A 10,008-nucleotide genomic window follows, 5' to 3' on the forward strand; every position below is an offset into this window, starting at 1 on the left:
ACACACACACACACACACACACACACACACACACACACACACACACACACACAAGGTGTTTCAAAAAATTTGATATCATTTCGCAATTTAATAACTTTGCCAGTTCTTGGTCAAATGACTTCAAATTTTAACAGCATGTGTAGAAACAGGTGAAAATTTCATGTTTAATGTCTGATATGTTTATCTTTTCAGGTATAGAAATGGCATTCGCTGGAAGAGAAAAGGTGTTTAATGTGTTGGAGTATGCTCAAACACAGTCGAACAAGACTGTGCAGCGTGCATTTGTGAGGGAGTTCTCTAAAACGTCACCAACGGCAATGCAGAATTGGAAATGGCACAAAAATTTCAAAGAGGAAAGCTGTCTGTGCAGGGCAAAAGGATCTGGACAACCACTAACATCAGAAGAGACGGTTGAGTGGGTTCGCCAAAAGCTCTTGCGAAGCCCCAAGAAGTCCATAAGAAGAACAAGTCTGGAAACCCAGATTCCTTCAATGACAGTTTGGGGGCATCGTGAGGAAATGCTTGCTAATGAAGCCCTACAAGCTGCAGCTCATTCAGACCATAATGGCAGATGACCAGCAAAAGTGCAAACATGGGCTACGTGAAGGGCCTGGTGTATGTCACCCCACTTCCTGCAAACCTAGAGGAACTCAAGCAGAGAATCACTACCGCAAAGGAGACTGTTACCCAAGACATGCTGCAGCGTATTTGGGAGGAGCTGGACTACCGATTTGACATGTGCCATGTCTCAGGTGGTGTGCATATTGAATATTTGTGAAATCATTCATGGAATCCACATACCTTTGAATTTCTCATTCGAATTTGGAGGAATAAATCTTATGTTGCTCAACATTAAGCCTGTTTAATTTCATTTGCTTTGATTAGGTAGTTTCTGTGATATTTACACCTCAAATGATATCAAATTTTTTGAAACACCCTGTGTGTATATGTGTGTGTGTGTATATACATGACAGACAGATATATGCCATAATTTCAATGTCTAATTTTTCATGCTTGCACATGTTAAACAGATTAAAGAGATAGATTTTTCTATGTCCAAGATACCTTTCCTGTTGCCAACTCTCACCTATTTCCAAATAAGGTAATATTTTCCCATGGTCAGGCAAGGTTTTCACAGAATATTGGAAATGAATATCATTCATTTACAACAATTTCATGCTATCAAGACAAGAACCCCAACACACACACGTGTGTGTGTGTATGTAACGGTGGTTCCCCAGCATGGCTGAAGCTCTTGAGCTGAAACTAGTAAAGAAAATATATATTTACACCCACACCCACACACAGACACATATGAATATTAATGTTGGTTATGATAAAAACAATTTTACATTAATCTGTTGGGTTACTCTACTCTTATGTAGAGTACAAATTTATTATTCTTTCACAAGAATATCACTGACACCAACTTCAAAATTTCAGACAGCTAAGCCATTGTTGGATGATGGTTGAGCTGGCTGAAACTTTGAAGTCACTGACAATGATATTATTGCTTAAGAAATATAGATGTGAGCATCTTTCAATTTCCATCCACTACATTCACTTACAAGCCTTTGGTCAGCCTGGGGTGAGAGTAGAAAACATTTGCCCAAGGTACTATGCAGGAGATAGACACCCCAAAACTACATGATTTCAAAACAAATCTTTTAGTTACCCAACCATGCCCATCCCTTCTTAATAATACAGCTGTGTAACTGTACATAACAATTGTGGAACAGAATCAGTTGACTTACTTTTCTTATAAGTTGAAATGATTTCTTTGATTTGAGCGTTTGAACGTGTGCAGAGGATTTCAATAAGGACGGTTTCATTAGTTCCAAGACCCTGGAAGAAATTTCAGCAACTGAATAACTCATAGAATATAATGTGTTGAAATGGGATTGTTCTTCTAGAATAATATGGTGACATTCAACAAAGGAAATATAAGACATAGTGGCTGAATGGGTGTAGGTACATTCATCATTATCCATCAATTGCCAAAGGGTTGGACTAGTTGTGTTGCAGTATCTGTTCCAGCTCCTTGCATTCTGACATAGCGTTTGTGATAACAGATGTATGAAGCAGTGCTGGTTCCATGGAGAGCAAGGAGGCTTGCATGCCATGCATGTAAATCTCCCCACTTCTGCTGGGCTCCCTCAAAAAAAAAAAAAACTTGCCCTGGCCTGTCCATACATGGGTAGATCAATGGAAGCCCAAGCGCTGGCCTGGGGACTAAACAATGATTACATATACTGTCTTGTAAATCTATGATATGTAATTTATATTAAATATTAAATACTAGGCATGTAATATGTAAGTTATGCTATATATTACATATTAGACATAGTGCTCTTAGCTTAGTTTTTCCTTGGGGCTGGCCAGATTGGAGCAATCTCGAGTATAACCAGCTGAAATTGCAAAGATAATCTGGAACTCAACTGAGGACAGAAAACTCTGAATGACCCCTCCTTGTTTTTTCTTGTCCCTTTTTTGAATCATCTGTCTGGATGTTTTGTTGTCCCATTTTTTGTATTCCTTTTTATATATTCAATCCTTAAGTTATACTATATACTATATATACGACACTATATACTGTTGTTGTTGTTGTTGGCACTCCGTCGCTTACGACGTCGAGGGTTCCAGTTGGTCCGATCAATGGAACAGCCTGCTCGTGAAATTAACGTGCAAGTGGCTGAGCACTCCACAGACACGTGTACCCTTAACGTAGTTCTCGGGGGATATTCAGCATGACACAGAGTGTGACAAGGCTGACCCTTTGAATTACAGGCACAAGAGGAAACAGGAAGTAGGAGTGAGAGAAAGTTGTGGTGAAAGAGTACAGCAGGGTTCGCCACCACCAGAGCCTCGTGGAGCTTTTAGGTGTTTTCGCTCAATAAACACACACAACACCCGGTCTGGGAATCAAAACCGCGATCCTATGACCACGAGTCCGCTGCCCTAACCACTGGGCCATTGCACCTCCACGACACTATATACTAGATATGTGATAACTAAGTTATAGTATATATTACATGTTAGATATACAAAATGCAAGTTATACTACATATCAGTTATCAGATAGGTAAAGCATATCATATATGATCACTGTATCAATCAAATTATCAAATGTTGTTATACACAACTGGTCACAATGTGCTTCCTTACATTGTTGTAGCTTTTGAATGTTGTCATCCTACTGGTTATGCACAGAGGTTGATTGATAAATATATAAAGTTAATATGTATGTTATATATCATTCACTAAAGAAGAATTATGTGAACTTACCTTCATAGCATTTCGGAGGTGCTTGGCATCAAATTCTGCTGGTGCCATACATAGAGATTTCACACACTCACATAAATTGCCACTCAGTTCACTTTTCAATTCTGCAACTAAATCCTAAAATAAAGAAGGAACAGAAATAGATGTCATCATCCTAATTATTAATTCCAGCATTTTAAAATATATAATAGAGAAACAATTCTTAACCTTTTCGATACCAACCTACCTGAAACTGGCTCTGGCTCTATAGTACAAATGTCTTGTTTTCAAAAGTTTTGAATGAAAATCTTCCACCAAACCTTAGTCGCAATTCATATTCCTAACACTAGCTTAATGATAACTAAGTTATTTTACTAAATCCTTTGTTATATTTAAAATCAATTGAAAGAAGCACGGAGCATCTCATAATAAATATGGTTACAAAAGGTTAAAAAATATAATAGAGAAACAATTCTTAATCCTTTTGATACCAACCTGGTTGAAACTGCCTCTGGCTCTGTAGAACAAATGTCTTGTTTTCATAAGTTTTGAATTAAAATCTTCTACCAAACCTTAGTCACAATTTATGTTCCTAACACCAGCTTAATGATAACTAAGTTATTTTACTAAATTCTTTGTTATATTTAAAATTAACTGAAAGAAACACAGAGCATCTCAAAATAAATACGGTAATGAAAGGGTTAACATCCACTTTTCCATACCTGTATGGGTCAGACAAAACTTGTAGAAGCAAGTTTTTCTGTGGTTAGATACTGTTTCTGTTGCTGACCTACACACCAGTTTCCAAGTAAGGCAATATCTCGCACAGGTATGGTGGCAAGCTGGTGGAATCATTACAGAGCAGAATGCTTAGCAACATTTCATCTATCTTTACGTTCTGAGTTCAAATTCCACCAAGGTTGACTTTGTCATTCATCCCTTTCAATCTCAATAAAACAAATACCAGTGGAGCACTGGGGTTGATGTAATTGACTTGGCCCCTCTCACAAAATTGCCGGCTTTGTGCCAAAATTTAAAACCAATGTTTCCCCGTAGTCCTTGCAGATCAATTTCTGGACATGTTTTGAGGAAGATTGCAAACAAATGACACCATTTGTATAAGCAGTGACCTTGTATTTGATTCAAGGCACACACATGAAAACAAGGAGAAAACACCAACACACACACACACACACACACACACATATATATATACATATATATACATACATATATATATATATATATATATATATATATATATATAAAATGGGCTTCTTGCAACTTTCACTTGCATATTTTCTATTTCTTTTTCTGTGCTGTCATGGGTTGGATGACTTCAACAGCGTCTCAATTTAATCATATCTTTCCCACGAGGGTGTGGTCCCTTACATCAATGTTAGAAACATACAGTTATGTCCATCAGTCTTCACTCCCCGATTTATTTTGCAAGTAATGAAATTTTCTTGTATCTTACCTTTCCAAACATAGTTTTAAATTTCTTCAAAATTTCTTGACGTTGTGGGCTTGACCTGTATGCTAATACATTTATAATCATGTCCTCATCAGTTCCTGAAAAGACAAAAAATATTCCATATTTAGCAAGGTTCTAATATCATTCTTATTTAGCCCAGGTCAGTCCTTATCGAGCATTCCAATCGTGATCACCCTATCGTTTATTAAGGCACAGTGCGAGACACCTATCTTTGTCCCTCAATACCGTTAATCTCTCAAGTAACACAAAACCACCCCTGCCTCAATATTATGTCCCACTCCCAGCCAAAGAGTTTTGTCTTGCAAGTTGCTTGGTGACCCTGTCAGTGCTGGTGCCACATGAAATGCACTGATGCTGGTGCCACACAAAATGCACTGATGCTGGTGGCACATAAAAGCACCCAGTATTCTCAGTAAAGTGATTGGCAATAGAAAGGGCATCCAGCCATAGAAATCATGCTAAGACAGACAATGGAACCTGGTGCAGCTCCTGGTCTTACTAGCTCCTGTCAAACCCATGCCAGCACGGAAAATGGACATTAAGTGATGAAAATGTATCAAGAATACATTATACAACGTGTCCTTGAAGCAGCAATTAAATCACCTTTAAATTATACCTAACTCTTTCCTGTCATAAGGAAGGCGATATCAGATAATGTAGTTTAGAAGAATCTTAGATTAATAATGTAAACCTGTGATGTGTGTCAGCAATAATATACTATGTACTTTTAGATGTCATGCAATGGAGGGTGAAACCAAAAAATCTCCCTCTAATATCATTTCCAAATATTTCTCTGTAAATATTTACCTAAAACTAAAACACATGTGTACACACCAGAGCCTGGTTAACCCTTAAGTAAAATAAGAACATGGTAAATGGTTTACAGCACAAAAGAAATCACTTTAAACTTGCTAAAATAATATTCGGGATGCCTTTGTCTCTACTAAGTATAGATGCAGATATGTTACCTAAGATTAATTTCAAAGATCTGATCAAAGATTTTGCAACTCAAAAAGGTAGGAGGGGACTTTTCAAATATAAATAAAGTGGAATTAAACAAAAATAAACATTATTTTCCCTCTTACTGTTTTGTTTCGTTTTGAAAAATAAAAATTTATTTTATGGTTTGTTATTGTTTATATTTTGAATTACATAATCTTTTATGGGGTCACCAAAATCTTTTAAGTGCTTCGGGCCTCGATGGGTCTTAATCCGGCCCTGAAAGAGGGCATTTGTAAAATGAAGCAATTATATTAGAATATTTATATGTTACCTAATCCTTTCATAGCTTCTCTTAGAAGTTCACAATCTTGTTCAGCATTGAATTTGGGGTAACTCTTCACTGTTCCCTCTTGAGCCTGTAAGGTGAAACAGAAACAGACTATATACATAAAAAAAAACATTAAGAACTGTGAATGACAACATTGTATATTGAGGTTTTATAAGTGAACCAAATAAATGTTGTTGCTATCAAAGTAATCTTTGACTGGGTAGCTTTATGTGAAGGAGCCTGCAGCGCTGTCTAAAGAGATGTGCATCCTGGCCAATTGCCCAGCAGTCTCAATGGATCAAGCGGGGGCCAATTTTGATATGTGTATGCTGTGGGTAACTGTTAATAAATACTATAGGACTCAGTGCACTGATCTGGCCAGGGCTCAATAATGCTGCTTAGAAGGCTCTGGTAGTCAGCAAATCATATGTTAAGGCCTCATTCATGCAATCAGATTCAGTTTAATTTCCGGGATCATGTTGAACATTTTCCCCATGCTGTAGGGTGTTTGATCATTGAGGTTATGGGGTTGTGTTCAGTATCCCATACAATTGTTTGATTAAATTTTCATGGGCTGCACTCCTTACACATCTATTTGAGTGCATTGTGTGTGTGTGTGTGTGTGTGTGTGTGTGTATAATTAAGATTCAGTTGAATTAGGTACTTAAGTTGAAGCACCAAGTCAGTCCAGTGTTATCCACAGCTTGAAGTAAGGTGAATAAAATCCAAGCAAAGCAGTATTTCTTCAAGGCTGGGTGTATTTTCATAGACGATTAAAAACAAAAGACACCACTTATATGACAGTGTTGTTCATTTACAACTCCCATGCAATTTCAAGTCACACACACACACACACACACACGGGTTTGTGTTATTATCATTCAACGTCTATATTGGTTTTCAGTGTTTGCTTTGGCAAGGTCTCCACAGCTGGATGCCCTTCCTAATACCAATTACTTTACAGAGTGTAATGGGTGCTTTTCATGGCCACCAGTGTTAATGGGTAACCTAGTAAAACATGAGGCTATCTATCTATATATACACACATATATATATACATACACACACACACAGGTTTTTCCCCGTTTCTGTCTACAAAATCCACTCACAAGGCTTTGGTTTGCACAGGGCTATAATAGAAAACGTCTGTCCAAGCTGTCATACATTGGGACTGAATCTACAACCAAATGACACTCCTATCACTTTTTGCAGATCTGATTATATTGCTGTCATGGGTCGTACTCCAACATTGGTCTTGGGGATATACTCCTTATATAACTGTTTCATTACAGGTTGTTAATGGGATACACACTCTCGCCCTTTAACACTGAACCTGGCCATATCCTGCCCAAATATTCTACCTGCTTTATGCGCAAACTGACCAGATCCTAACTCTCACACCTATCCTACAATGTCACTCTAGAAATAAACAATCATGGCATGGAAATCATGAAACTACAAGATAATGCATAATTAATTCAAAACCATGTGAATAAAAATGTATCGCATTTGAGTGAGTAATGTGAATACTAAGGGATTAGACATTTTTATTGATATCATAAGCTGTACTCCTTAGGCATTTCATTATATAATATTTAAAAATCTATGCTCCTTACGCTCATGTTTAATTATATTAGTCATGAAATCAAATCAAATTGCTGATGTGGCCGATGACAGTACCGCCTGATTGGCACTTGTGCCAGTTGAATGTTAAAATCACATCCGAGCATGATCGTTGCCAGGGCCATGGATTGGCTCCCATGTCAGTGGCATGTAAAAAGCATCATTTGAGTGTGATTATTGCCAGCGTCGCCTTACCGGCACATGTGCCAGTGGCATGTGAAAAATAACATTTGAGCATGGTCATTACCAGTGCCACTGGACTGGCTCCCATGCAGGTAGCACGTAAAAACACCTTTGGAGCGTGATCGTTGCCAGAATTGCCTGACTGGCCTTCATGTCGGTGGCACATAAAAGCACCCACTACACTCTCGGAGTGGTTGGTGTTAGGAAGGGCATCCAGCTGTAGAAACTTTGTCGATCAGATTGAGCCTGGTGTAGCCATCTGGCTCACCAGTCCTCAGTCAAACTGTCCAACCCATGCCAGCATGGAAAACGGACGTTAAACAATGATGATGATGATGATCTGTGTTGCTTAGACATTGGTTAGAGGCTGTACTCCTTAGACATCTGATTAAATAGTGCTTATGAGATATACTTCTTACACAAGTGGTTGATTAGATTTCAGTTATGATCTGTGTCATAGACATTCTTTAAAGGCTGTAATCTTTAGACATCTATTTGTGTAAAAGACAATGTATATCTGTGTTGTATGGAAGGTAAAAGTTTGGTCATATCCTACCTCAATATCTTCAACTTCCATTTCAAAATAAGGGTCCATTTTTGGAATTTCCTTCTTTGGAGTTTCTTTGTTTGGTGGCTGTGGAGTTACAGCAACTGGTTTCTTTTTCTCAACGGTCTTAACTTGCGGTCTTACCTCAATATCCATAACTTTCTTTTCAAAAGCAGGATTTGATTTTGGAATTTTCTCCCGCAGCAGCTGTGGATTTACAGAAACTGGTTTGTTTTTCTCAACTGTGTTAGTTTGTGGCCTTACCTCAATATCTTCCATTTCCATTTCAAAATATGGATCTGATTTTGGAATTTTCTTGGGAGTTTTCTTTTTCTCATCTGTGTCAGTTTGTGGTCTTGAAACATTTCTAGATTTGAGCAGTTTGTGACGAGGAGCACCTATAAAGCAAAAATTGAATATAAAAGTCTGGAGTAATGGGTGCATGTTTTTACATGAAGTTGTATCTAAAATCAATTTAACATTAAATTGATGGATCACTCAGGATTTTTTAGTAGAGTACCATGTTCATTAATTTTAATAAGAAACAGTTGGCAATAACTTTGAACTTACCACCCGTTATCAAACACTTTGATGACTGCTAGTAAGCCAGAACTTCAAAGTCAGTGTCAACATTATCCTTGTAAAAATTAATGAATACACACACACACACATCAAAGTTTAGCAGTTTAACAAAATGGCAAATATCTTACGTTGAACACCAGGCTTTTCCATTATCAGAGTTATTCTGTAGCAATCTTCTTCATCTTCAAAGTCACTTGTCAAAACCTGGAACAGATCGGTTAGGAGTTCAAATACAAGCAGAATCATACAAACAGAAACCTTGGGACAAATATGCAGGTTTAAACTTGAATTTCAGATTTGTCATTTTTATTTGAATATTTTGAAAGAAATGTCTCGGCTTAAAATTCATTTCTTGTTGTCATTATGTGTGTATGTGTATGTAAAAATTATATACATGTACTATAGAGCATGGTCGTTGCCAGTGCCGCATGAATGGCTCCTGCACCAGTGGCACGTAAAAAGCACCATTCAAGCATGGTTGATGCCAGTGCTGGCTGACTGGTCCCGTGCTGGTGGCATGCAAAAAGCACCATTCAAGCATGGTCGATGCCAGTACCGCCTGACTGGCCCTCGTGCTGGTGGCACATAAAAAGCATCCACTACACTCTCAGAGTGGTTGGCGTTAGGAAGGGCATCCAGCTGTAGAAACTCTGCCAGATCAGATGGTGCAGCCATCTGGTTCGCCAGTCCTCAGTCAAAAGCCATGCAAGCATGGAAAGCAGACGTTAAACAATGATGATGAAAATATATATATAGGCGTAGGAGTGGCTGTGTGGTAAGTAGCTTGCTTACCAACCACATGGTTCCGGGTTCAGTCCCACTGCGTGGCATCTTGGGCAAGTGCCTTCTACTATAGCCTCGGGCCGACCAATGCCTTGTGAGTGGATTTGGTAGACGGAAACTGAAAGAAGCCCGTCGTATATGTGTATATATATGTGTATGTGTGTGTGTATGTCTGTGTTTGTCCCCCCAACATCGCTTGACAACCGATGCTGGTGTGTTTATGTCCCCGTAACTTAGTGGTTCGGCAAAAGAGACCGATAGAAT

General features: G+C 38.2%; 1 protein-coding gene across 1 annotated transcript in view; it reads right to left on the reverse strand.

Annotated features, from left to right (window-relative positions):
- LOC106883986 (annexin A6) overlaps positions 1–10,008 on the reverse strand; it is a 53,726-nt gene that overhangs the window by 25,319 nt on the left and 18,399 nt on the right. Inside the window, exons 9-14 of the mRNA XM_014935151.2 lie at positions 9,090–9,165; positions 8,389–8,777; positions 6,030–6,114; positions 4,739–4,833; positions 3,286–3,399; positions 1,755–1,845 (exon numbers count right to left, since the gene is read on the reverse strand). Coding sequence (XP_014790637.1) covers positions 1,755–1,845; positions 3,286–3,399; positions 4,739–4,833; positions 6,030–6,114; positions 8,389–8,777; positions 9,090–9,165 — 850 coding nt within the window. The remainder of the gene's footprint in view (positions 1–1,754; positions 1,846–3,285; positions 3,400–4,738; positions 4,834–6,029; positions 6,115–8,388; positions 8,778–9,089; positions 9,166–10,008) is intronic.

Source organism: Octopus bimaculoides, chromosome 3, assembly GCF_001194135.2.
Source record: "Octopus bimaculoides isolate UCB-OBI-ISO-001 chromosome 3, ASM119413v2, whole genome shotgun sequence".
NCBI lineage: Eukaryota > Metazoa > Mollusca > Cephalopoda > Octopoda > Octopodidae > Octopus > Octopus bimaculoides.